A 27,474-nucleotide genomic window follows, 5' to 3' on the forward strand; every position below is an offset into this window, starting at 1 on the left:
GGCCAAATTCTGCCTCTGGGGAGCGTTGGGTCATCGAATGCCAGCGGTGGTTGTGGTTCTGACGCTGCCAGGGACGACCTGGATGCGCTGCTCCAGGCTGGGGCTGGTGCACTGCAGGGCTGCTCTTTCTGTGTCGGCTCATGTCGGTGTCCTCAGCAGCTTCTTGTAGGATTCAAAATAAATAAAAAATTTGGAGATGCTCAGATACTGTGCCTGTGAGAGTCACGGCACTTTAAATAGCGGAGTCTTCAAGGGGGTTACTAAAATTAAAATTGTTTACGTGCGATGTGAAGACATGAAATATCTTGTTTGCCCTTCGCATTTTGTTTGGCTGTTGTGGGCGTATTTTTGTTTTTACTCACTTTGTCATATATTGCCCCTTTTTTTCCCAGCAATGTTGACTGTTCCATCTGCTTATTTATCACCCACAGCTAGAACCCGAATTTCAATTACCAATCTGCTTTGTTTGGTCTTGTTTTATACGAGGCATTGAAAGCTCCAACAAAGCTTTAATACATAAAACTACTTGTAATGCAGCTGTTAAAGCTTTCCGATCATATCCATGAACAAAATGAATTCTATTGCTATCAAGATGCGTCTGATAAATTAGGTTTAATCCTCCTTGACTGCAGTGGATAGAAGGCACTTCAGCAACGATAGAAAGATTTCAAATGGATGAGATGAGAAATGTTTTTGCTTCAGAGACGTGAAAGAAGCCAAGATCTCAGGTAGTAAGAAATAACTTATCTAGCAACTGGAAAAGCAGTCTTTGTATTTCTGCGCTGACTTCTAATCTTGAAGGATCACTTTTGGATCTGAAGAGTATTTGACAGGAAGAATGTGCCAGGTTTCCACCCTCTGGGCATTCTGCTGTCAGCAGTAACTGCAAAAGGCAAAGCTCAGCTGTGACAGGTGATGGTTCTGGCACTCCTGATGCTGGGGGACCTGCAGCTCTGCTGGCTTTCGTGTTCTGTCCCAGCATAGCTTGGTGGCATGGAGATTAAGTTCCTTGCTAGGCTTTCTAGACACACATAGAGCCAGTTCTCCCTGAAAGCTGACAGCCCAAACTGGTGAGACATCTAACAACCCAAACTGACCAATGTGAAGTAGAAAAGTGGGTGGGTAGGTGTGAGGCAAAGTCCCGTGCTACCCTAAATCCTGCAGGTCTGTGCTGTGACCTGCAATCTCTCTGCCCGTGGCACTGCTTCTTGATTGCTGTGGCTGCATCTTGGGATCCTTCATGGAATGGTGCTGTGGGGCTTACTTGGCAGCTATTTGCTGCTATTCACAGTGCATGAGCTGAGTTATGTCTTGCTCAGGTTTACCCAAGCTAGCGGAAGAGTGTTTAGGTGCAGCGAGTTTGGGTTTGACTCAAATCCTGGCTTTGTGAGTTGCCCCAGTACCAACCAAGAAGCCAGTCCATCCCCATTCTGTGGATCCTAAATCCCACTGACGTCTGACTGAAACACACCAACCGAAGCTCTCCACCGAATCACGGTCGAAGGGCTGAATTCCCGCTGTTACCTACAGCCGGCCGCCATTCCACCCGGTGTGCCGGGCAATGGAAAAAACCACCGGGCGGGTCAGGTAACGGGGTCACGGCGGCCCTGTGGGGCTGCAAGCTGATCTGCTCGCCGTGCTCCGGGCCTGTGAGGGATGGAGGGGAGCGGGCTGGGGGGGCGCTGGGACTCCCCTCGGCCTCCATCCTCCCCTTGGGCCTCCCTCAGCAGGGGCTGGTGGTGGGGCCCATCTGTGTGATGAGCTGCGCGCAGGCCTCAGCCCACCTTATGCTGGTCACAGGGTGCTGTAACCCCTCAGCAGCCGCCCAGCAGCCCCAGTCCCGCTTTGGGGCGGTGACAGCAGTGCGTGCCGGGGGGGGGGGCGTTAATTAGCACCTCGCTAATTGCCGCGCGGCGGGGGCGGGGCCTAGGCTGGGGGGGGGGGGGGGCGATGTATCAGGCGTCTCCTAGCAACGCGCGGCCACGTCACTTCCTGGGGGAGCGCGCGGGCGGCCGGAGCGGCGCGGGGCCGGCTGCGGGGCCGGGCTCGGAGCCCCGGGGGCCGCGGGTTCGAATCCCGGCAGCGCCATGAGCGCGGAGCCGGACTCGGCTTCGCTGCGCTCCTCGGCGTCGTCGGGGTCGGGCTCGGGCTCGGGCTCGGGCTCGGCTCCTCCGGCTGCCCCCCGGCCGCTGTCGAGCAACGTGCGGCGGCTGCACCAGGCGCTGACGGCGCTGCTGAGCGAGGCGGAGCGGGAGCGCTTCGTGCTGTGCCTCAACGCCTACCACGGCCGCCGCAACGTCTGCGACCTGGTGCGCTCCCTGCGAGCCCTCCTGGACGCGCCCCGCCGCCGCCAGCTCCTGCCGCTGCTGCGCCTCGTCCTGCCCCGCTCCGACCAGCTGCTCTTCGACCAGTACACGGCCGAGGGGCCCTACCTGCCGCCCCCCGGCCCCCCGCAGCCCCCCGGGAGGCTCCGGCAGGTCAGCCTGCGGCGGAGCAAAGCCCACCAGGGGCTGGGCTTCAGCATCCGCGGCGGTGCCGAGCACGGCGTCGGCATCTTCGTGTCGCTGGTGGAGCCCGGCTCGCTGGCCGAGCGGGAGGGGCTGCGGGTCGGAGACCAGATCCTGGGGGTCAACGGCAAGCCCCTGGACAGGGCGACCCACGCCGAGGCCGTCAAGGTAACGCCGCCGCCCGAGGGGGGGGATTGGGGGCACGGGGAGGGCGCCTCCGGCCCCTCGGGGGTCCCCCCCAGTCTGCTGTCCCCTCTTCTTCCTCACGGTACTACTTGTTTACAGAAGAGCCAGGCTTTAGGTTGTGGGATCTGGTCCTAAAGTGTGCTGCCCGCTCTCACAAGTGGGGAAACTGAGGCACGGGGAAAGCAAGGAGCTCGTCTCCTTCCCCAGGAGCTGGGGTGGGGATGTCAAAGGCAGGTGCCGGGCTTCAGGGTGTGCTATCTGCCCCTAAACCCTGCTCCCAAAGGTAGGGAAACTGAGGAACAGGGCAATGGAATAACTCAGCTTATCCCCCTCCAGGAGCAGGGGGTGGGAGTGCCAAAGTCAGTGGTCCTGTAGTGCAGGTCCTGGGCACAGCAGTTGAGTTTTAAGGTGTGTAATGTGCCCCTAAACGCTGCTGCCTGCACCCAGAGCTGGGGAAACTGAGGCACGGGGAAACGGAGGAACTCAGCTTATCCCCCTCCAGGAGCAGGAGTCCCAAAGCTAAAACTGGTCCGGGGGCACAGGTCTGGGGCGCAGGTACGCAGCCGAGCTGCCTCCGGCTCTTTGCACAGCCGGGGTGCCCCAGGCAAAAGCCCCCATGTGCAGGTAGGTGCGGGGCAGGCAGCCGGGGGGCTGACCCGGTGCTGATTTGGGGTTTGAGCTGGCTGTGAGCGACCCGAGCCCGTCCCTGCGCTGTACCAGCGATCTGGTGGCAGGGCTGCGGGGCTCCGTTCACGGCATTCCCATGAAGCTGGGGAGCCGACCCTCGGGGCTGGGGTCTGTGGGCAGCGGGTGGGCGATAGGGGCTGCTCTGGGGCTGCTCGTGCTTTAATTATTCCATAACAAGCTAAGGCACTGCTGCTCACAGCCCGCTCCCCGTGGTGTGTTTTTCCAGCCGTGCGTTAATCTCGTGCAGCTCTGAGCCGTGCCCCACGCAGCCAGCCTGCCTGCCCCCCACCCGGGCTTTAAGTCCGTGCCCCGGGCAAGGGCACAGCTTCAGCCTGGCAGGAGTCCTGGGCAGCCCTGAGGCTGCAGGAGAGGTTTGTAGGAATTCTCTCTTCCCCTGCTTTCTCGTGCTAGTGACAGGGTGGGAGTTTCTGCAAGTTTGTCCTGCAGTTGTGTGCTCTTAAGGTTGCAAAAGCCACGGACGTGGTCTGCGGGGAAGGGATGGGCGGAAGGCAGGTGTCAGGAATTTCTCCTCTGTTAAATGGCTTCACCTCCAACTCAACCCACGGTGCCAGGTAATTCATGTAATAACTTTCAGTTTGCTCTCTAATACAATGTGCTCCCTCTTAGACTCTCAATTAGGCTCTATTAGCATTGTGTGAACTAAGTGCTTCCTGCACAGAAATAATTCCTGTAGGATGCGATTTGCCAGGGGGCCGTTCTGTGACAAGAGCTATATGTTGCCAGTGTGATTTTTGGATATGAAAGAGAAGCTTAGAAACTGTCTGCTCGTGAGCTGAACTTCTTTAAGCTGCAGTCTTGTCGCTCACCCGGCTGTGCTGGCGTCTTGTAGGGCTCCTGCCGCATCCCATGGGGGTGCTCTGGCTGCTGGTGGTGGTGGGAAGAGCCGCAGTGTGATTTACAGTGCTGCCTAACAGTTCTTGGGAGGCTTCGGAATGAAGCAAATGCTGATTTGTCCTTGCTGCCTCTTGTGGAGGGGGGGATGAAGAGGAGACTGCAACCAGCGATGCCAAAGGGCTGTCCTTGGAGGGCTTCCTTGGGGTTGGGGTACGAATACCCGCGTTAGGATGCAGAGCAGGGTGTCTGTGCCCTTGGAGGGATGTGGTGGTGTACGAGGTGGGCAGAACCCGTGTGGTTTGCTTCCCCTGGACACCAGGACCTCAGCTCAGCCTTGATTCTGGTGTTAGCAGCTCCACCGAGTCCCCTGGCTGCCTCCTGGTCTGTGAGACCAGAGCGAGCTTTGCTGGTGTCCTTGCTGGCGCCTGCTGGTCTGCTCTGAGGTGGATCCGTGGAGGGGAAAGTGTTGGTGAGACCAAGCAGGGTTTGGTGCTGGGATCAGATTCAGAGGGAGAAAAAAGGTGAGCAGAGAGGCTTTGCTATTGCACAACAGCTGTGTGGCTGGGTCTCCCGGTATCTGGGTCTGCCTGCCTTGGACCAGATGTGGTGATCGCCTGGTCCATCAGGAGCTGCCCAGGAGAGCACAGCTCCTGGCTCTGCCTGGAAAGGAGCTTGCTCCCGGGCTGCATTTCCATCTTCACCCTCCTGCAGCAAGGAGCTGTCTGGGGCAGCCTCCTTATTCAGAGTACACAGAACGTGCTGGTGTGGGAGAAGATGTCAAAGCTGTTCTTCAGGGCGTGGGATGGCTGCGGAGATCAGGAAGGCTGCTTCTCGCTGCTGGCCTGGGCTGCCCTGGGCATGTTGGGCTCCCCAGCCAGAGTCACAGCCTGAAATCAGCTTTCTGGGGTGCTCGGGGACTCCCAGCTGTAAGTACAGGCAGTGAGTGCCCCTGTGGTACCACCTTGCTCATGAAATCTGGTCGGTGCACTCACAGGGCGATCAGAGCATTCATATCACAAACTGTGATGCTCAGCTGCCTCCTCTTGTACCTGTGTGCAATGCAGGAGTGCCCCAGCCTTGTCCAGTGCTCCTCTCCAGGAGAAAGGCGCTGTCCCGAGGGCTGAGAGCCGTTTCTCATCTGTTTTGTGTTTTCAGGCATCAGCCAAAACTGGAAATGAATGAGAACTGCTGCGATGCTGGGCAAAGACATCAGAAGTAATGAGCTGTGAGCTGCTCTGGCTGCAGAGTGACCAGTGGCCTGTGACCAGTGCGATGGGGCTTGTAGATATTTTTAGTGAAAATTGTATTTATAATTCTTTTTTTTTTTTTTAACTTAAATGACAAGATTACCTAAGCACTCCAAATCAATTCACTTAATGGCCAGCTTCTTAACCTTTATGTTGGTAGTGGAGTTTTATGTCTTGGCTGCTCTGTGCTGTTCCGTTCAAATCCAAATTAAACGACTCCATTACAATTAGAGCTCTATCATTCCAGCGTTCAGGAGTGCACTTTAGAAAAAGATCACTGTAATTTGAATTATGGCGTAAGGGGAGAAGTTTGTATTACCTGGCATCTTTTTAGAACCCGCCTGGCTTTCAGCAGCCTTCCCGCAGTACGCACTTGATATCGATGCGGTCGTGCTGAAAGTTTATTAGTAAAGCTGCAAGGTTTTGTCCAGGTGTCTCTGGGTTTAGACCATGAGAGCACTACACAGGGAGGTATTTCTCCTTTTCTTGGGGGTTTGTGTTAAGCTTGCACTCCCTTTTCCCCCCAGCCCTTACTTCTGTTGCTTTGCAGTGGGTTTTCATGTCCTGAAAGCCTTGGGGAAGGGGAGAGGAGTGGGTGTGAAGCCTCACTGCTTATTGAGGATTGGGCTAAATGAGTTACAGCCAGCCTTGCACGAGTTGCTCTGCTTCTTGCCATCAGACCGCTTGCCCTGCCTCGTCTCTCTGCATTTGCCCGGCTGTTAGCATCAACAGAGGAGCCTGACAAAAACCCCACAGCCGGGCTGACCTGTGTGCAGCCATCCTGCGCAGCGTGGTGCTTCTGTGGTCCTTCTGTCTGTCTCAGGCTGAACCCCGGTGAGTTTCTGTCTGTCTGCTGGGGGTTTTCGTGCCTCCCAAAGCAGCCTTTCCATCTCCTCCCCCGAGAGCTCCAAAATAACAAAAAGGAGATTCCAGTTCTGTTCATTTAGCCATTTGATGGCCAGCCAGGTGGTCCCAGTGGCCGTGGTACCTCGCAGGATTGTGGCACTGCTGAGACCCTGGGGAGACGGCAGAGACGTGCAGCCCTGAGCCTGGGAAGTGAATCTACAACAATTTTGCCTCCCAGGCAGCTTACAAGAACGTGAGTCTCACTTCAGTGTTTCCTGTGATGCCCAATTAATTGATTATCCAAGACTGCTTATTTGCTGTAGTCAGTAATCGCCACTGTACTTCATGCGCGATTATAACAGCTGGTAGGAAGGAACACAGCTTGTTTCTTGGGTTTTAACCCTCCGAGTTGTGGATCATCACATATGGCCGTGGTTAGGGTGGGTGGGGAGGAAGAGCAGTGCGTCGGTGCCCTGGTTCTGCAGGTGTTCTGTTCCTTTCTGTTCCTTTGAATGCCTGCTTCCTTAGCTCTATTCTAAAGTCACTGATCCAGAGCCAGAAACCTCTCCCTTTCCCAAGGGATCTCTCCGGTATCTGGAGCACAGAAAAGGATGTGAGTGGCATCTATCCCAGCAGCAGTAACCTGTTCCTTGGTCTCTGGACCTGCTTAAAAACTGAACCCCCAGAAGTGCACGCAGCAAAAGCCCCCGCAGGGCAGGAGGCAGGGGCAGGGGCTCTGCAGTGCTGCAGGCGTTTGCTGCTCTGTCCTGCGAGCAGTTTCCATTTTAACTCGCAGAGCTCGGAGGATGGAGGTGGGAGGTGTAATGTCACCAGGATCCCTCCCCAGGAAAAAGGGGACGGGAAAGAGGTCGCTCCTGGACTCGGAGGCATCTGCCTTTGAAATGAGTTCTGCTCCTGGCAGGGAAGGGCTCGTGGCAGCGGCAGAGCAGCCAGCGCTGCCCTCAGCTCACGGACAGAGCCGGGGACACCGTGGGGCAGGCTCGAGGGGCCAGCTCACCTGGGACCCAGGGTCTGGCTGGGGATTGATGCCTAATTGTCTGTGCACTAATCTGTGCACTAATTGGGCTGGTCCAATTAACATTGTGGGTAGTATGGAGTACGTGTGTGCGGGGAGCGTTCTCTGGCCCTGCAGAGATGGGGTTTCCCTCCGTTACACCAGCAAATCATCATTACAATCAGCCCTAATGAAATCAAACAGCATTGTGCTGAGGGAAAAGGTTAGCATGAGGTCCTCAGCCACTCCTTTCATAACACGAGGGTGGCAGTACCTGGTGCTGGCATCGGTGTGTCCATCAGGGTTAGTGTTGCTAGGACATCCTTCAGTTCTTGGAGCACAAATGGTGTTCGGTGTGCTTTGTAAATAAAGAGTTTTGTCTCAGTAGAGAGCTTGATACGATAACCCAAAGGATAAAAGCCTGCCTTTCCCTCCAGCCTCCGTTAGAGGAAAATGAAAGCATTGATGTGCTGCATAGCCGGGGAGTTAAAATCTCTCTTACTCACTTCCTCTGGCCTCGGGGACGATGATGGATTTTCTTGACACCTTCCTCAATGCCATGTCTCTCCGGAGAGTTATTGGGCTCTAAATCCCCTCTCCTAAACTGACAGCGTGTCTGCTGGAAGGATTTGGCTGGGTTTCATCTGACTGGGTGCCCTGCCCCTGAGTCCTCCTGGTGCAGGGACAGGGCAGCCCGCAGCTCCTGCTGGCTCCTCGCTACTGGACCCAGAAACCGCATCGGAGCCCCCGGGGTGGGACGTGCAGGAGGGCCCCTGCAGGCACTGCCTGCATTTCCTCCAAAGATCGGTCAGGTGTCTGGCTCATTTCTCCACCTAGATTCTTCCACAGTCAGCTTCTCACCAGGTAATGAACCATAGCTAGGCAATTTGGGTTTGCTGATGGCTCTTGTGATATTTAATACTTGTTCGGTGGTGTTTGGTATGGAGAGGGAAGAGGAAAAAACAGGAGGGAGGACTTGCCTTCATCTTTTTTTTTTTTTTTTTTTTCAGAAAGCACAGGACAAATTTCCAGGCTTACCTTGAAATAAAGCTCTGAAGTTTTTGCTGCTTTTACAGCTGTCTGCACTCGTGTGAGGGATGAGCTGGGCGGTGACCGGCTCTGAGGGGGCAGGAGGTGACAGAGCTGTTGTCTTGAGGCAGGGAGGGGATGTCAGCGAGAAGTCCTCGGGGCTAAGATTTCATTTGACCTTCCCAGGTGAAAGGGACATGGGCTTCCTGCCACCCTGGGGCTAAATGCGTGCAGTCACCATAGTTATGCATCCATTTGCATATATTTGCATAAGTGCAGCTGCTTGAAAACCAAACTGCTGTCACCTTTGCCTTGGCAGAGGGGGAGAGGCTGGACCGTGCCTCCTGCAGTTTGGTTTGTCCATCTCACACCTCCATCCCTGTGCCTGTCACCCTGCCGCCTTCTCGTTCATCTCCTGCACTCCATCTGGGGTGCCTCTTCCCCTCCATCCCTCGTTTGCTCTCCTCCTGCCTGTGTCACCTCTCCCTTGCATCGTTTTTCTTCATCCCCCTGGCAGCAGCCACGCATCCTGTGCAGGGACGAGCCCCTCAGGGAGGTTGGTGCAGTCCCTCCTGGCCCCTCAGTGCTGAAGCCATTCCCCAGCCGCTGTCAGGCAAGGTGAGGACGTGCACTTGGTCCCAAGCATCTTATTTACAGCTACAGGCTGCGGTCTGCAGCAGGGGACAGCCCTTCCTTATACATTTGTACAGCACTTGGTGGATTTGGCGTTAACCAAGGCATTAGTTGCAGCTGTAGCAGCCTCTTGCTTGTCCTGCCTGCAGACGGTGCTTGGAGCAAGGTGCTGGGGCCATGTCCTGCCCTGTCCATCCTGCAGAGGAACTGTTTCACAAACACACCTCTGGACCCTGCACGGGGTCTCAGCCCCCTCACCTCCACTGCAGGCACGGGAACTTCTTCGTTCCCACTGGCACCGAGGTGGCTTTGCTCAGCCCTGCCGGCTCCCCGAGCTTAAAACTTACCTGGGTCCACCCAAATCCCACAGCACGTCCCAGGGGAGCGCAGGAAACAGCATTTAGACAAACTTCTGCAAATTGCTCCCTCCATGGTGCTGTTACACGCTGTAAAAGCTCCCTCTGCCTCCATCCTCTGGTATTTCTGCATTTTTCTCTCTCCCCTTCAGTTTTTTTCCCTCTCTCAAGCCTGTTGCCTTACTCTTTTCTGGACTTAGTACGAAATTGCATGGTCCTTCAGTGATCGATAACCTCCCCGCTGACCTTTCCAGCTTGCAAATGGAGCGAGTGCGTGGATGCCCATTATCTGAGCAGCCGAGCAGCCCCGGCGAGTCTATTATCAGAAAGAAAGTGGCTGCAGCAAGGGGGAGGATGGCTCACGGTTAATGCTGCTTGTTTCAGACTGATCTACCCACTAAGAGAGTGAATTGGAATAGATTGCTCATTTCATTAGCGGCAGAGGTAAGTGAGTGGGCTGTATCTGTACCAGACGCATGTTTTATTCCAGCTGCCAGAAGAGTGCTGGTGATTAATTGCCATTCATTCCTGACATCTGTGTTCCTGCTGGGGGGGGGTGGAGGCCTGGAAGATGCTTTTACACAGCCTTTCAGCTCCCTTTGAGTGGAAAGAATGAGGGGGAAAGCTCTCAAGGTGGAAGGGGGAAAGTCTTCAGCAGCGTGAGGCTTGCTGGGCACAGATGGGTTTCGGGAGGGTGGCAGCTGGCAGCAGGTCTCAGCGAGGAGCGCGCTGTGGTGTGTGTGTTTGCAAAGGTACCGACAGTGAGTACACGAGATGTGTTCCCTTCCTTGTTTATTTTAAGCAGTCTACCTCACTCCCAAAGGGTTTGATAGGTAATTAAATAACGTGTTGTCAGAGGATCGGTGGCTCCATGGAATCAGTCTGCCCTTCTCTCTGGCACTTGCTTTTTCTAATAATATTTCTGGGCAATTGGTGGCTGTTTCCCTGCTAAATGTTTTGGCGCTGATCTCCGCGTTCGGTTGAATTATTTCCTTAAGCTCTTCGAGCAGGTGTGCTTGTGCATTGTGGTGCCAGTGTTAAAGCTTTCACGCCGTGGTCTTCCAATGCATTATAGGTGGGACAGAGCCAAATACCCGAGTCGGGAGCAGAGCACAGCAGCGCGAGCAGCGTGGTGCAGGTCTCTGAAACGGCTCCAGAAAGGAAAGTCTGTGCTGCCTGATGCTGCAGAGGGGATTAAGGAGGTGGAATTCTTTTATTTAATGGTCCAGTGTAAATGGGTTAGGTTTAGTATGCCCATTTTGTGCTGCTCGTTTCTGTGATGTTATCTCTGCAGTCGCTGGGCACAAACTTAGTGGAGCAGCTCTCCTTTGTGTTGCTGCCATCCAGAGCCTGTCCTGCCTCTCCATGGGCCCCACGTTTTCTCTGTTGGGGGGAAGCTCAGGTCTGGTGAGCTTTTCCCTCTGCCCCAGGGGGCTGGGGTGAGCTGTTTATGGCAAGAACTTCATTCATATGGGCAGGTGCTGGCCCTCTCACGTGCTGTTGGTGCCTCTCCTGATGCTGAGGGGGGTCCAGGACCTCGCTGTGCCTTATGAGCAGGGCTGACAGCAAAATTGAGGTCAGGGGACTTGTGCCAGCTTGGCAGCGCTGTGACACCTTGGGAGCAGGGAAAGGCAAAGTGCCTGATGCTGGAGCAGCTGCTAGGCACAGGGCAAGCAGCCTGAAGGCTGAAGTGGAGGGGGGACAATGATGGGAACCTGTCATAAAGCCCCCTTCACCAAGGGGCTGGTGCAGCTGGCCAAAAACCCCCTGCTCAGAGGGGTTTGGGGACCCTGTGTAACACTGCAGGAGGTACAAGGTGGGAGAAGTCCACGTGGTAGGGCTGAGAAATGATTCCTGCTGATTGATGGACATCCAGGAAGACCAGCTGGAAAACAGATCCTGTCCTCTGCCATAGGTAGTGTCCCTGCTGGCCAAAATGCCTGTGTGATGGCAGGGAAGGATGTGTCAAGGAAGCTGCCTGCATGGTCTGAGTGAACTAGCACCTTTGATCCCAGGTCATCAGCTGCCCTTTTCTCACCAGCCCCAAGGAATTAAAAGGGAACACAATGACCCTGGGACAGCAGGGTGGAGGTGAGCAGTCTTTAGAGGTCCCTGGTGTCAGCTACAGCAAGGACAAGGATGGAAAACGAAGGCTGCAAAGCACGATTCCAGGTGGGGCTGCTGAAGCTCCAGCAGAAGGATGCCCAGGCTTGGCTTCTCTGCTGGAGCTTTGGTTCCTCTCTGGGCTCAGCCCAGATCCCTCTGTGCCACCAGGCCGAGCTGCTCGCCTCCCCTGAAATGGCTCTTCTTTCCATGCCAGCTATTTCCACTTTCCTTTATTAGAAGCAAGACTTCGCTCTCATTCTGCAGTTGCTTCCCTGGGATGCTCCAGCACCTGGCCGTGTCCTGAGCTGCAGATCAGCAGTGCTGTGGGAGCTCCATGCGGCCCGCGGGGGTCCCAGCTGCACCTCGTGTTGCTTTGGCCCTAATGCCCGTGGTGGTGCAACAGCAGGCATAAACGGCCCCATTAAATTCTCATTCTGTCTCAGTGCTGAAGCAATAAAAATCGGCAGGACCAAGGTGGTGTTGTGAGAAACTCACTGCAAATGCTCCATTAGGGTGGTCACTTGGGTTCCTCTTCGGATCCAGCATTGGGGTCACAGCCTCCTTCAGTGGGTGCCTGCTCCCAAGGCATTCTGTAACCGTTTGAAGAACAGCTGGAGGGGCTAAACAGGGAGGTGCAGGGGAGGGCACCCATCTCTTGTGTGCACCAGGCATGGTGAGAAAGCCTTCCTGGGTGCCTGGATGGACGATCCAGATCATGCAGTTTGGAGGGGACTCGCTGCTGGGGCTGCCTCCACTTTCTTTCCAAAACGGGGTGATGTTTTCTCCTTACAGAGAGACTAAAGGCCCAGGGATGGGAAATAGCAAAAGGCAGTGGTGATGCTCAGCTCTGCTGCCTGGCAGCCCTGCGGGGGAGCCCAGTGGCTAACCAGCCGGTGGGGCTGCCACACAGCCTGGTGTCACTGTGGGGTCGGCTTTGCACGTGGGATGGGAACTGCCCTCAGCCCTTCACCTCCAGGTGAGTCGCAGGCTGTGCAGTGTCGAGGTGGTCCCTTCCCATCAGGGCCCTGATCCCACATGGCCCTGCACCTACAGGGAATGGGCTCCCAGCAGGTTCTGCTCCAGGGGTCTCACCTGTGCCTCTGGGAGCATCAATTTTCCTTTGTTTCTCCCAAGTGTATTGGGTTTCATCTCCCCAGGTACCTGGAGGGGAACTTCTGCAAACCATAGGATGAAACCAGCCTTGGTAAAGCCAGAAAAAAAATAAAAAGAGGGTGAAGAGGAGAAACTCTCCCTGTGCAGGAAAATGGATAGCTGCTCTGTTCCCTTGGAGCTCACCGGAGCAGCTGACAGGGATTTGTGTCTGGATGGAAGCTTCTCCCGCTTGGCTCACCTGATGCTTCCTCATCTTGCAGCTCTGCCTGCCAAGCTTTTATAGGCTCATGCCAGATCTCGTTCCTTTGCCTGCTGTGCTTCATGGGACACCTGTGGTGCTGCCATCCGAGGGAAAACACTGCTTTGGTTCCCGTCTGCTCACAGCCCGCCAGCTTGTGTTTAAATTGCTAGTGGCTGCCTCGTGGACGGAAAGTCCCCTGGAGGCCCAAGTGTTTGAGCAAAATGGACTTTAATGGTCACTGTGTTGGAGAAGCCGTTTGTGCTGACCTCCCTGCGATGTTTGGCAAGGCTCGGGTGGCCCAAGGGAGGACACAGGTGGTGCTGAGCGAGCCTCCTGCTCCTCAGCCTCCTGCTCTGCCCCCCTCAAACAGGGGCTGTGCTCCTGGTGGAGGGAAAAAGCAGATTCCCTTAGCTGCTTGTACTCGCGGCTAAAGGATTTACCCCCTGAGCTGGTACAAACCCAGGCTCACATTAAAAATAAAGTCTTTTCAAGCTGATGCAAAACGATGAGTCAAATCTCTTCTTGTAAATCAGCTACAACTGTGCTGCATCTCAGAGCTGTGCTTAAGCATCCTCCAGGCAAGGGAGGGAGGAGGGTTGGTGCTGTTGGCAGTGAAGTGTTGTTTGTGTTGCACTAAAGATCCTGTCTAGGTAACAGGATGCATTTGTTGGTGCTAAGAGGCTGATTAATTGGCTGTCTCTGGTAATTAAGTTCTCTGTGTAATGCCGCAGCTTGGAGGAAGCAAGGGGTGAGTTGCCTGTAAAAGCTGAGGGAGGAGGGTTTTGTTAGCAGAGGGCAAAAACTTAGGAGCCCCTTGCCTGTGAAGTTAAGAACAAGTGGAGCACTTCCATCAGGATTTGGGCAGAAACCACACTGGGCTCATAGGGCCAAATTATTTTTTAAAACAAATTTTACCTTTAGCTGAAGCACTAGGGTAGGATGGGCTGTGCCTTGCTGAAGCTGAGCAGAGCCCCAGGAGCCAGCAGCTGGCCTGGAGGGTTTGTTAACAGATGCTCTGAGTAGGGTCTTGTTGGGGGTGATCCCAGGGGAGCACTGCGGTGGGCAGGACCTGCTTCATGCCTGGAAACCTGCTGAGGACAAAATGACAGCCCCAGCCATCACCGCTCCTTCTGTGGGGTCTGTCAGCAGCAGCATCCCGATGGCACCACCGGCTCCTGCTGCCTCCCTCCTCTCCTGCCAGCTCCTCCCGTACCCGTGCTGCTGCCTCCCGGTGCTCTGCGGTCACCCCTATGCATAAAACATCTCCCTGCTGACGGTGATCCCATCTCCTGGTGGCCTTGTCAAGGGAACTGCAGAGAAACACAAAAAGTCCCTTGTACATTTCTGGCCTCTCATCATGGGGAAGTTTGCCGTGTGTGCAGAGAGCAGCCCTGCTGTCCCCGTGCTTCTGATATGTGACATTTAGCCCAGGCAGGACGGAAGCTGCTGGGGCTGGGGACGTGTCCTGGTGCTGAGCTCTGCGTGTGCCTGCTGGCTGTGCTGTCTGGTGCAAACCCTGGGGTTATTTTTGGTTTCCCTGTTACTGCCAGGATGGGTGCTCTGAGGAAGGGAAGAAATGGGGAAGAGTGGGAGCATGGGCATCAGTGGGTAGGGTCACCCGGTGTTTCTGCATGGAGTGAGGACTGGACCCTGTGTCCCTTGGGACGTGGCTTGGTCACCCCATGTGTTTGTGCTGATCACATTATCCTTGTTTGCTGGTGCCTGATGAGGAGCTGCAGCCTCATTTGGAGATGAGGCTTTCCTCGGGGGGCTCTCAGTGCTGTGTTGCCGTCTCGGTGCCTAGTTACATAAATGGTGCTCAGGCTTAGATGAGGATTTCATAGAAATGGCTCTGGTCTGAATGGATGAATAATGAGACAGGAGACGGGGTGCAGCTCCTCACAGAAAGCAGGGATCACGCTGCACTGGTGGCTGTAGGGCAGGTGAGAACCACCCTGCCACCCCCAGCTCGTGGGTGCAGTGTCCTAGGGCTGCGTGCAGGGCTTTGGGCTGAGCTGAGCCGTGCCCAGAAGCACTGCAGCAGGCTGCTCTGCTCTCAGCCAGCCACCCTGGCCTCTGTGAGCTTGCAGGGACAGGGTGACGGCTGGTGGCAGGGCTGGGACAAGTCCCCAGCACGGAGGTGGGGCTGGGGAACCTGGTGCTGGCTGCTGGCACGGTGAGAAGTGAGGTGTAAAAGTGCAGGGACACAGTTGTGGTACCCCTGGCAGGGCAGAGCCCAGTGAAACCACAAGGAAGGATTTATCTCCTGGTTTGCTTATTTTGGAAAGACTGATTAATTGGTGGTGTGTATCAATTAGCTAAAGCTTGCTGTCTGCTGCAGAAGGGCTGACCTACCTGCGGCAGAGCTTGCTGCTCTGGGTAGCCTGGGAGGTGCATGACGAGTTTGCCGTGGGACGATGCAGCACCCCTGGCTGTGTGTTACAGGGCCTGGGGGAGCTAAAGGGATGGGGACAGGCTCAGCAAGCAGCCCGGGCTGTTGTAGCTCTCTGCGCTTGTCCTGCTGGGGCTGCTGGTTTCGTGGTCCTCGCTTCAGCTCTCCAGGCACGCGGTGACCTTGGGAGCGTGTGACCGAACTGCTGTGCGGGACGGAGATGCTGAGCGGGGAATTGGCGAGCTGGATCCTCTCGCTCTGGCAGGGAGGACCAGGAGCGGTGCCAGGTCAGAGCTGGGGCCCAGCCAGCCCGGCGTTACTGACGATATTCCTCCTTCCCCAAGAGCTGCTGCCGTTCGTTCTTCCCCATCACGATCTTTGCTCGGTGGGGAGAGGAGACCTTGCGGGGGCATCTCGTCACAAGGACGCACGTATGGAAGAAAACAAAGAAGCTCCTTTATGAGAGCAGGTCCCGGGTGCTGATGTTTCCGAGGCCTCAGAAGGGATCAGCACTTGGAGCCGTCCCCAGGGAGGGCTCCTGTAATGTTAATGGTGTTTTGATAAAAGCTTTGTCAGCTCCTCGCGGTGGAAGCTGGGGAGTCAGAGGAGCAATTGCAAATGGCCTTATCTGGATCTCAAGGCCAGCTTGGTGCGTGCTGTCTTAAACAGGTTTATATATTTGTTAATGACTGTACTCGCTAATTGGCTGCTTGTGCTGGGAGGGGGGCTGGTAACGAAATGGCAACAGAGGCAGAATTTCTGTGTGCATCGCTGAGCGGTGCCTGCTGCTGGCAGCAGGATGGGGCTTGGGACCAAGCTGGGGGGGACCAGCAGTGCTGTTCTCCCCAAGCAACGACCCCTGCCCTGCTCTGACCCCATTCTGAGGCTGCCAAAAAGGCTCAGTCTGGGTTTCAGTCCGCAACCCAGGCATATCACGGCCCAGCCTGCCTCCTGGACTCGGCTTCAGCTGCTCTTTGCCTGGCTGGTGGGGAGAGCGTATTTGCTCTGGCAGCAGCAGCACGGCCTGGGGCCTGCTGTAGTTCAAGAGAATATAAAAATCCCAGACCTTTCACTAGCTTTTTCTATAGCTCAGTCATTCCAGCCACGCTGCAGCCACTAACAGAGATCTCTCACTCTCAAGAAAAGACGAAGCTGTGGCACTCCATAGCCCTGAGCCAGGTCGTCCCGTGCCTCCATGGGCATTAACCTCTCTCGTCTTCGGCTTGTCTTCCAGCTCCTGAAAGGCTGCAAGAAGCTGAACCTCTCCGTGCACTCGGTGGGCCGCATCCCCGGGGGCTATGTCACCAACCACATCTACACCTGGGTGGACCCGCAGGGCCGCAGCGTGTCCCCGCCGCTGGGCCTGCCGCACCACCAGAACAGCTCGCTGCGCACCGACAGCGAGAAGAGGAGCCACCTCCAGCTGCTGCAGGAGGGCGACGAGAAAAAGGTGAGCTGGGGGGGCAGCCACCCCCCTACGGGCCCATCCACAGTTACAGTGTGAGTGGCAGCCTCTTCGTGGCTTTTGTAGATTTCCCTTCTCATATTCTGGCTTCCCTTAGGGCAGCCTGTCCAGCAGGATGTGCTGTGTCCCATTCTCCTCCCCGGGTCTGTAGCTTTCCTTCGGTTTCCACTGGGGAGCTGTGTGAGGCAAGATGGATTGGTTTTGGTCCCGTCTGATGCAAGTACAGCCTGAGCCCGTAATCCTTCCTGAGCTGGAGACGAGGCGCTGTCCAGACACGGACTTGTCTGGCAGTGAGAGTGCTGTCAGGGCAGTTAAATGAGAAATTGCTTGTCAGGCTTTTCCCAAGCAGGTTGCTGTTTTGGCTGCAGGCCCTTTGCTCATATGCTGAACGGGAGACTGACCTGTCCTGGTCAGGAGGGCCTGTGGGTGCGGAGGGCTGGATCCCAACGCGCATTACTGCCCTTCTGCTGGCCTTTCACATCTTTCCTCATGTGTTTCCATCAAGCTTTCTTGGGTATCTTGGCAGTTTTGCCCAAGTAAAGGAAAACAAACAAGCAAGCAAACAAACAAAAAATTTTTTTTTCTTCCAAAGTTGCTATAAAATAAAATGGATACTTTACTTTTTCCTCTTGGGGAGAGGCGAGCAGAGCCAGGAGGGGCCTGGGCAGTGCCTGTGCAAAGCCCTGGCAAGTGAAAATAAAGCAGAAGGGGAAGGATTTTCATCCTGGTGCCCAGGGGAGTTGGCAGGGTCTGACCAGTGGTGGGCCTGTGGCAGAACAGAAAGCGTATCAGCGTGTCTGATTCCTAGTACTCATCTCTGTCCACAAGCCCATCATCCCTTGAGACAGGCCATATAATAAGCGAGGGCACCTGGCTGTGTGTTCATTGTGCAATATCTCATTTTGGGGATTTAGTTTTCTTCTACTTTGTGCTTCTTGTGCACAGAGACCTTGAGACTCGTTGCATATGCAGAGGAACAGCGCTACGATGCCCTTGCGATGGGGTGTGGGCTGGAGGAGCAGATGCTGATGATGGATAGGGAACCTGTTTGTCCCATGGTATTGCCTCTCTGGTGTTCATGGGACATCCAGGTACTGTCACAGGAGTGAGCGCTGCCCAAAGGCATGGACTTACCTGGAGCCTCGACATATTTCCTTCTGGTTATCCTGAGATCACTCTGGCTGCCCCCAGCACCTTGATTGTTTGCCCCAGACGTCCTCAGCTCAGCCTGGAATGCTGTAAGCTGGGGCCTCCCAGCTCAGCCAGAGAGGGAAAAATCTAATTCAGGACGAGGCAGTTTGCTGATGAAATATTCATGTGGGCCACAAGGGAGACGGGCACATTATTTTTACTTTAAGAAGAGAAACTGCTGCTGGCTTGCTGGTGTCCCCCACCCCCTACCACTCCGTGTCACCTTGCTACAGCCCCTGCAGAGCACGCAGAGGCTCTTTGAAGCTGCAGGTAGGGGGTGTTTCTGCACGTAGTTCCTTTCCAGCTTGCTGTGCAACAACACGAGATGCTCAGAAGCCTGCAGCTGTGCGAGTCCCTTCCCAAGCGTCTGATCTCCAGGGAGGGGTGCTGCGGGTGCTGTGGGGCTCTCTGGCAGCGTGGCTGCTGCATGGGCTGCTGTCAGACCAGGGCACCCTCTTCTTCTCTGCTGTCATCCTCAGCTCAATAGAGCTGTATCACGGGGGTGCACAAGAAAATGAGTGAACTTTGCAAGTTAAACCAGCCTTAATTACTGTAGCTTCATTTGCTTTGGAAGGGAATTCAAGCCAAGTTGAATGAAGGCGACGTTAAACTTCTAAGAGGATTCATGGCTTGGATGCTGTTGCCCAAACTCACTCCCAAGGTGCGAGGGGCCCTAGCTCCGAGTGTGGCACCATCCTGGCCTCAGCCTGGCTGCAGGACCTCGGTGTACTCCCCGCTCTGAGCTGTGCTCTGGTGCCGTAGTGTGATGCCTCGTCGTGGCAGCGCTGCACTTGCAGAGCACTGGGGAGATCTGCCAGCCTTGGGTGTGGTGCCCAGGCCTTGTGGTGCTCCCAGCTCGTGGCATGCTGCCTTCAGCAGCTCTTTGCCGAGCCATGAGGAGTGAAGAGCCTCGCTGTGTGCCTGGCTTTTCCCAAATCTGTGCTTGTTCTTCCACTCCCTGGCACTGCCTTCCTGCAGGCTGGGCCCTTTAACTCCTTCTAATGAAGGATCACGCATTGATCCCAGGGCAGGTCATGAGCACCCCTCTATTACCTGGGGAAGAGTCGATTGCAATTGCAGAAAATATTTGAAGCTCACGGAAATGGGTTGTAATGATCTGATACAGGGGGCGGTGCTGGATCATGAGAGCAGGCACCTACTCCACCTTCTCCTGGCATCGCTCCTATGTGGCTCATCACAGCTGCCACTGCTGTTCCCATCTGACCCCCAGGACCCCACTGGCCATATACCCCCTTTTACCAGCAGCTGTGGGCTGTGGTGTTCCAGTGCCAGGAGCCCTGTGCAGCTTGTGCCTGGCCCTTGGCTCCTCCAGACGTGATGTGGGGCAGTGAAAGCAAGCCCCACCATCATCAAAGGCTGGCTGGCAGCGAGAGCCCAACCTGGCCAGTGGCTGTGAGAGGGGTTGTTTGGTGTGACTGCACATTATTGGTCTGAACACGCGCCTCAGGGCATGAATTTACAGAGTTGTTTTGTCTTGCCGTTTCTGTGCACCACTGAGAGATGAAAATATGCCCCAGAACAGGGGAGCAGTCTGCCTCTAGCTTTTTTTCTTTTCCACTTGTGTTTGTTTATACATTGCTGTTATAAATGGGGTTATTCTGTTCACAGATATCATGCAAATAAATGCAACGTATCCCTGGTTAATTCAGCCCAGTCAGCTGGAATTGACGGGTATCCCTGTGGGCTGTTTGATTTCTGGATGGCTTTACACCCTAAGGGCAAGACTGGGGATTAGTGGGTTTTTCCACCCCCCTCTCCTGTTGCTAATCGATCTGAATGTCCTGCAACACACACGCAAAAGCTCTCTAGCAGGCTCTGTTTGGGAAAATGGGCAGAGATCAGGCTTCAGCCCTACGGCAGGAGGATGTAAACCAGGAACTTTGTTAATGCTTTGCTACAGTTCAGTAAACCTGCAGCGCTGCCGTGGTTAAGGAGATGTTTCCAGCTTTTGCAAGGTTAAATTCGAGGTTGGTGGAGGCGTCCTGCATTCATCAGGCAATAGAGATATCCCTGTCTGGCTACCTTTCTTCCCCAGCGCTGCTGTTCCTGCTGAAAGGATGGATTTTTGTAGCGTAGTTTAACAAGTTTGCTTATCTGCAGCCAGAAGCATTCATTATCAAAAGGCTTGAAATGGAAACCGCTGCTGCTGGCGTGCGTGTGGCAGCGTAAGCGATCTGTCTGGCGGCGGAGGGACGGGCGCGTGGCTGCCTGCCATCGGCGGCACCCGGCGGTGGGTGGGGGCGCGGAGCAGATGGGCTGCAGCGGTGTATGGCCGGGTCGGGGGGGGTTTCGGCTCACCTGCAGGCTCACCTCCTCAGGGAGCCTTGCTACAGCACAGGTTCAGCACAGAAGGCAGCCAGCACTGCTGGTGCTTTGCTCACCCCTGGCTTCAGATCTTTATGTGGACGCTGGGGTTCCTTTGCTTTCGGCTGTGAAAGGAAGAGTTATAGGGATTTGGGAAGCTACCAGGGGGCTGTCCACTGACTTTGCTTTCACACTCCTTTCCAGGCAGGGGTTCTGGGCCAAAATGCAGCTTGGGTCAGGAGCTATTCTGCATGGACAAGCAGGAGGTGGATGCTAAGACCTGGGTCAATCACTCAGTGTAGACCTGACCTAGTATGAATAATATCTCAGGAGAAGGCACAAGGGGTGCAAGAGTTAATGGGAATGGAGGGATGAAGGAGATGCAGGCATGTATGCACCTGTGGTTGTGCAAGTTGTTACAAATCTAGATGCTTTCCATGTCCATGGTTGAAGAGATGGCCGTATTTCCAAGTTTTTCCTGTTACTTGTTTCCTGTGGTCACAAACAGCCAGCCTTCCCTACAGCCAGAACGAGTGGGTTAGTTGTGCACCCTGTGCACATCTTCCCTGTAGGTGAAGTAGCCAGGGATGGTGGGCAGTAGCTAGTTTGAAATGAAGAGCTTGCAGTGCTGCAGAGCTCAGGGGACATTGCTGGAGCCGTCCATCTCCAGGACAGGCACAGCAGCAGGACGCAGTCCCCCAGTAGCATCCCAACAGAGGAAGCAAACTCTTTGCTGGGGAGGTGGGACCTGCTTGCAGTGGTCACCCCACGTTTCAGAGCAGGTTAATGTTTATGATCTGTTCAGGCTCAAACCGTTGGGATTTTGACAACATCAAAGACCACTTATGCTGTGTATTGTCATTGATGCACTTCTGGGATCAACAGCTTATTTCATTAAAAGCACTTTGGAAACCATCAGCCAGCAAAAACTCAAAGATGCTGCTGAGCTGGGAGGAAGACGAAATGCTCTGCAAGTGTTGCACTGCTAATTCCCCGAGAAATGCCATTTCATCAGCTGAATTGTTGCTCTAATGTGCCGATTGCCAGGGGAGCTGCTTATTCCTTTATGCTTTTGGTGCAGCAAAAGAAAGAAAAATATACTCAAAGAAGAGAATGAGAATGTCTCTTTGCCTCCAGGCAATTTTGTGTTCAAAAGTAGCTATGTTTGTTACCAAAAAAAAAAAAAACAAAAAACAAAAGGAAAAATACATCTCTGATAACATTGCGTGGCTTGAATGCTTTCGGGAGGCTAATGGTGACTACTTGAGCATGAAGGATAAGAGATACAGGAGATAAGGACGGATTTCTTTCTCTCAGCTTGTGATGACGTTTGCAGCGCGGAGCGGCCCGGCTCCCCACGTCTCCTGCTGTTTGCCTGCTCTGACCTTGCTGGGTCTGTGGCTAGAGGCCTGCCCAGGCTGCTTGCCGACTCATGGTCACCTCCCCACCTGCCTGCAGGGTTTCTGTGGAGACTGGAGGGTGTGCCATGGGTGGCTGGTCCCTCGGGCCCTGGGGTAAAAGTCACCCCTCTGCCTTGGGCTGCACTGCCCTGACAGGCCTCACCTCAGCACGGCCCTCAGGTCAACCCGTGCTGGTGGTGCTGTCCTTCGCTACTTCAGGTACTTTAAGCAGAAACAACACCCAAAAGCGATGTTTATGCCCAAAGCCATGATGACTACAGGTCCCAGCAGGGCTCAACAACAGCTGGGTGGATGGCCGTCGTGTGGTGCTGCTGTTCTGGCCTGCCTGGCCCCTTGCGCTGGGTGTCACCGCTGGGCCGCAGGAGGTGGGCTCACACCTCGGCACAGTGTGCAGACATGAGGCGGTGGGGTTCCCTCCATAAGCAGGAGGGGAGATGAGCCCTGTGAGCCCCCTTAAGTGTTGTTTTTGTCGCGTGTTAGCAGTAATGGCATGGAAATAGCTATCGGCACGGGTAGAACCTCCTCGGTCTGTCATGCAGCTGTGCGCTGAATTGTACCGATGCAGAGCAATTCTTGTCTGAAAGTGCTTTTTCTAATGGTAAAATTGAATCTGTCAACAGGTAATTTCATAAACCAGGAGAAAAGAAATCCCATGCAAGTATCAACTCAGAGCAAACGCCTTATCGATTATGTGTTTTTTTTCCTCTTCATTTCCTGCAGCAGCAGGAGGCAGATGTTTCAGTGCTGAAATTGAGATTAAAATTGTGTCCCTGACCTTTCAAATGCCGCATTGTACATGCAGGGGTAACTTAGGGCTGGCCTCAGCCCTGACGAAGCATAGGGGAGGAGGTGGGTGCTGTGTAGCCACAGGGACAGCGTGGCTCGGACCGTGCCCTGCAGCTGTGCCACAGCCTCCGTCCCACCCTGTGGCCGTGCTCGCAGCCTGGGCTTTAGCATGAGAGGTGCCCTTGGTGGGCATTGCAATGGCTGGGGACAGTCCCATGCCTGTGGGAGGTGGCGTGACGATGCCATCCCCAGTGGCAGCCTCACAGCATCTCTGTGGCAGGCCCCATCCCTGCAGACAGCCTCCTGGAGGCAGCAGGCCCTTGAGAAACTCAGCAAACTGCCTTCCTCCTTATCCCTAAGCCCCTGAGCAGGAATAGGGGCTTCATCCTGGCAATCGGCTTAGCGCAGGGTTTGGCTCCTGGAGCGCCATCTCCCTGCGCCTCCTTCCTGCCTGCCTCGCCCGTCCTCCATCTGATCAAACCAAGCCTCCTGCCTGCGTGTGCTCGCTTCATTTCTCAGCTATTCCCTAAATCTGCCGTTTGTCAATAAGCCGAACGCTCTCAGAGTTTTTATCTCCAGCCCCTGCTGTTGTGATGCTTTCCCAGCAGCCTGAGGTTCTGCTGCAATTTCTGCAGCGTTTATTTGGAGAGGCGTAGGTAGTTGTTAATTAAGAAATGCAATTAAGCCTTCAACAACCCAACTTTCGGGGATTGCCAGCAGTAACATTTTTAAGTAGTGCATTTTATTTTAATTTATTTTTTTCCCATACAGCTGGAGCTTGCAGGGAAGAAGGTCTTTCAGACCTTTATTGCTCGGGGCTGTATTCACTGCTTTCCACTTGCTGCTTCTTGAAGACTAGATCCTCCTGGTACGTGTGTGGATATAAACTAGCTCTCTCAGCACCACACCAGCTTTGAAGGAGTATCTCTTACTCAATTTGATGATACTGGGGTGGGGAGACAAGCTTCCAAATCCCTCGGGCAGTGTTAAAAGGAAATGTAAATGTCTTGATACTGAGCTACTGCTTGCGTTGCTAGCCTTAGTGCAGTGCTGGTGAATTTATTTGTTGTTCAGGAATGCACGGAGGGATGCACTGGCCAGCACCAGGCTATTTTCACCCTGATCTGTGGTTTTGTGTGCTTTGCTGCTACGTGCATTTTTATCAAAGTTGAGGAGTTTTTGAAATATATTGCAGTGGTGTGGTGAAGAAATTCTATTTGGAGGCAAACTCTGAATGTTGTTAGGACAAATGGGGAGAAAAGAGAAAGATTTTGGAAAAGTTTAATGTTTTTCTGGTTTAAAAAAAAAAAAAGTGAAATTTCTGTAATGCAGTGGTTCTATCAGAGCAACATTTTAATGTCAAAAACAAAAAGTCAAACTGCCCTTGATTTTGACAGGCAAACGCTCTGCTGGGTAGGTTGTCTGCCAGCTTTCCTCCCCAGCCTGGAGCATGAAGGTGTCTTTATGGTTCCTTTATAATGCTTCAATCTGAAAATTGTTTCCAGCAATTTGTGCGCTGCAAAGCAGGTGAGGGATTAATCCAGGGGATTTCAGTTCTGTGCAGCCTCAGACGAGGGTGGCGATGCAGGTGGATAACTTCCCACAGCTCCTGCACCTCGCTTGCCGAGGCACAGCCGTTCTCAGAGTGCGAGCAGCGGGTGCTGTGCTGAGAGTGTTTGTGGGATCACCCTGCTTTGACCCACGGCCCCACAAAGCACAAGTTGATGAGGCATTAGTGGAGTTTCCAGCTGGCTGTGATCTCAGTATGGAAAAGCAGGGACTGTGTTGGCATCCATGTCATAAAGTACATAATTCTGCAGTTCCTACTCCCTGCCAGTCCCTAGTCAGATTTCTGTCCTGCGGCTGCTTAACCACCCAGATAAAAAGGATTTTCATTGCCAGTCTCCCTAAAGCTGGGCTGAATTCTCTGCATAATGCGGTGTCCTCCAGAAAGGCAGGTTAATTAATGAACTGAAGCTGGAAATGACTTTTGCATCCAGGTAAATGTGAAAGCTTTTGATTTGACTGGGATGAAGAGTTTAAATATAAAAACCCATTCACAAGCAGGCCTGCTTCTGGTTGTTTCTGCCAGTATGAAATGCGTCTTGGCTTCTCTCATTTGTTTTTATTCCTGCTGTCTGTTTTTCTCCAGAATCGGCTTGAAACTTGGGACAAAAGAGGGAAGGAAAAAAAATAACACCACCAACCTGGAGTTATTAATTTAGAAAATGTCACGCCGTGACTGCACAAAGGCTGTTTTAAATTGAGACCCCCCACGGGAGCTAAACACAGGCTTGCTCATCCCCTCTAAATTCTCACCTGAACCTTCACCCAGCACCGGGCCCTGCGGGCAGGGGAGGTGGAGGCGGGCAGCTGGCGGTGCTGCACGGTGCTGCTGCTGTCAGAGCGCTGCAGAAAGCGCTGAGCATCTGCTGTGGTATGTGCTGCTGTCCTGAGCAGCGCAGGTGGAACATCTGCCCTGGTGTTATTAATGAGAGATAATCAGGCACGTGGCTGTGCAAGCGGTTCCTGAATGCCTTCTGTGCAGGATGCTCTGAGGACGGGCGAGGTGTCCTGGTGGGTGAGATGGAGGGGACCACGGGTACCTGTAGGAGCGAGGCTTCAGGTACACGAGGCTGTGCTGGTGGCTCCAGCGGTGACCGGATCATGTCTGAGTGTTTGGGTGTCCCCAGTCAGTACCTGCACATCACATTTCTGTGCCTGAGCTGGGGTTTGGGAGCGGAACAATCCAGGGTACAGGCAGGGCTGCATTTGGAGGGGAATTTAACTTCGCAGCAGTGGTTGGTGCCTGCCCCTCTGCCAGTGATGGGGAGCGTTGGGCACTGCCCCTGCTGCAGGAGTGCCACTGGGTCTTCTGCAAGCCCCGAGGTCCTTTACAGGGACAGGCAGCAGGATGTGTTGGGGTTGGAGCAGCTCTTCCCTTCCTCTGTGGTGTTCCTTGGTAAAGCAGTTGCAACAAAGTCCTTGCCAGAGCAGTTTTTCTGTTGCTTGTTCTCCGTGCTCCCTCCAGGCAGAGAGCGCCTGGGGCAGCCCCTTGCAGTCGTGCCCTGTGAGAGAAGGGCAGAAAGTCGAACTGGGCCGTTTCCCAGCCGGGCTGGCTGTGGGTAATCACTGTGCAATCATGTTTGCATAGGGCACGGGCAGGGCGAGGGGGAGTTCACAGCCAGCACAGACTGGCACCGCTCCATCAGTGGCAGTGGTGCTTTGGGGTTTTATCTCAGCTCAGAGAGCTGCTCCTGGATGGGAAAGGTGTTTGCCATAAGTAAAACCAAGAGCTTGTTTTTTTGGTTGATGTTTTTAGTCCTTAATGCTAAGGGCTGGTTTTTTGTAGAATACAGGGAGGAGAAAGGAGCACTGGCATCCAGCAGTGCTGGCAGTGCCCTGGCTGGCTGATCCCCTTGCTGGGCTCCAGCCTGCAGAGTGGCTTCTCAGTCCATGACTGAGCTGCATTTCCTTCCCTGCATCCCAGACCCCTCCAGGAATAATGTCGCTGCTCCTCATGGGCCTCCTTCATGTTAACCTCCTGCCATTGCAGTGCTGTCCTGCTGGATTTGTCACCTGCACCTTTCCACCTTCATTCTCTTCTCTTCCAAGTTTTCGGAGAGCTGCCATCCTCCACACCTTCCCAGCACGATCAGCCCATCCGCCCCATTTGAGCCCCTGAGGCACTGAAGGACAGGAAAAGACAAAACTAAACCAAATCACGGGTGCTGCAAGTTCTCCATGACCCGCTGAGGTGCTTTTGTGCAGCTCCCGGACACCTCTCAGTGTCTGCTCCTCCTCCTCTGCAGGTCAATCTGGTCCTGAATGAAGGGAAGTCCCTGGGGCTTATGATCCGAGGAGGGGCGGAATATTCCTTGGGCATCTACATCACCGGTGTGGACAAAGGCTCCGAAGCAGAGAGCACGGGCTTAAAGGTAAGAGCAACCCCAGGGCAGGTTGCAGGAGAGCTTCACACAGCGGGGCTGCAGGCACAGGGCGCTGACACACAACTGCCGCTGCTCCTGCGCTGCGGGGCTGTCAGCGGAGAGGTAAGTGGTGTGTTTCGGGGCAGGCTGGTGTCATGTTTTGGGTACTGAGGCTTGAGGGAGCCAGGCTGCCGTGCAGAGAGAAGTGCAGCCTTATGGCCTGTGGAGTAGGTTGTACCCTCCTTCTGCCTGATTTCTGCCCCTTGAGACAGCCTGGGGTTGGTTTCGGTGCAGGAACCTGAGGCTGCAGCACAGACTTGGCAGGTGAAGCAAGTCACCCTCACCTCCCTGAGCTGGCAGGGAGGAGTTTTCCATTAAAGCTCCTGGTCCTGTGCCCTCCCCTCGTGTCTCGCATCCAACCCCATTAAGTTTGGAGCTCGTGTTCCGCACGGGGAGCTCCGAGCCTGCCTGCGGGGCTGCAGTTGGCTGCCTCCACGCAGGGAGGGCAGGCTTGCTGCAGTGGGAACAGGTGTGTGCCACTTTCCTCCCGCAGCGTTGTCATCTGCAAGGATCGTGTCTTAACAAGCTGAAGCAGCAGGTTCACCCTCGGGGCTGGAGCAGAGCCCGTCAATCAGCAGCCTAAGCTGGTGTGACTTTGGGTTATGGCAGGCGCCCTCCGTGCTCAAACAGGTTCCTGAAGGGTTGTCTGGGCCCTTCTGAGGCTGGACTGCTCTAGGCCAGAGTTTGATACAGTTTTGTCGTGGACCTCTTGTAAATTGAGGTGCTACATCTCTTTTTTAGTATATTTTTTAAAATTATTTTTAATCCCACCATGTACAATGCACATGCATCACCTCAGAGCTCCCCCATCCTTCCTGCTGTACCGGGTCTCAGGGTACGATGGGACATACTGGGACCTCATTTGTGTGTGGTCAGGGTGTTTGGGGGTAAATTTTTATTTGTTCTACAGCACTGACCAGTAAAATAAGCTGAAAAGGGAGCTGTTAGACATCAAGTGCTGCTGATGGGTGGGGTGTGTTCGAGACTCAAACCCCCCAGGCTGCAGCATTTTACTTCACCACTCAGAGGTTCTTTTCTGTCGTTTTTCTCCCCTCTAAGAGACCCAGCTCCCTGCAATCTCACT

The 27,474-nt window shown here is 54.4% G+C and overlaps 1 protein-coding gene across 1 annotated transcript in view; it reads left to right on the forward strand.

Moving 5' to 3' along the window:
• The first annotated feature begins 2,087 nt into the window (after window positions 1–2,087).
• Window positions 2,088–27,474, forward strand: part of WHRN (whirlin) — a 48,520-nt gene continuing 23,133 nt past the window's right edge. Inside the window, exons 1-3 of the mRNA XM_032200528.1 lie at window positions 2,088–2,675; window positions 16,448–16,663; window positions 26,214–26,339. Of these exons, the coding sequence (XP_032056419.1) occupies window positions 2,088–2,675; window positions 16,448–16,663; window positions 26,214–26,339 (930 nt within the window). The remainder of the gene's footprint in view (window positions 2,676–16,447; window positions 16,664–26,213; window positions 26,340–27,474) is intronic.

This window comes from Aythya fuligula, chromosome 19 (assembly GCF_009819795.1).
Source record: "Aythya fuligula isolate bAytFul2 chromosome 19, bAytFul2.pri, whole genome shotgun sequence".
NCBI classification, from domain to species: Eukaryota; Metazoa; Chordata; class Aves; order Anseriformes; family Anatidae; genus Aythya; species Aythya fuligula.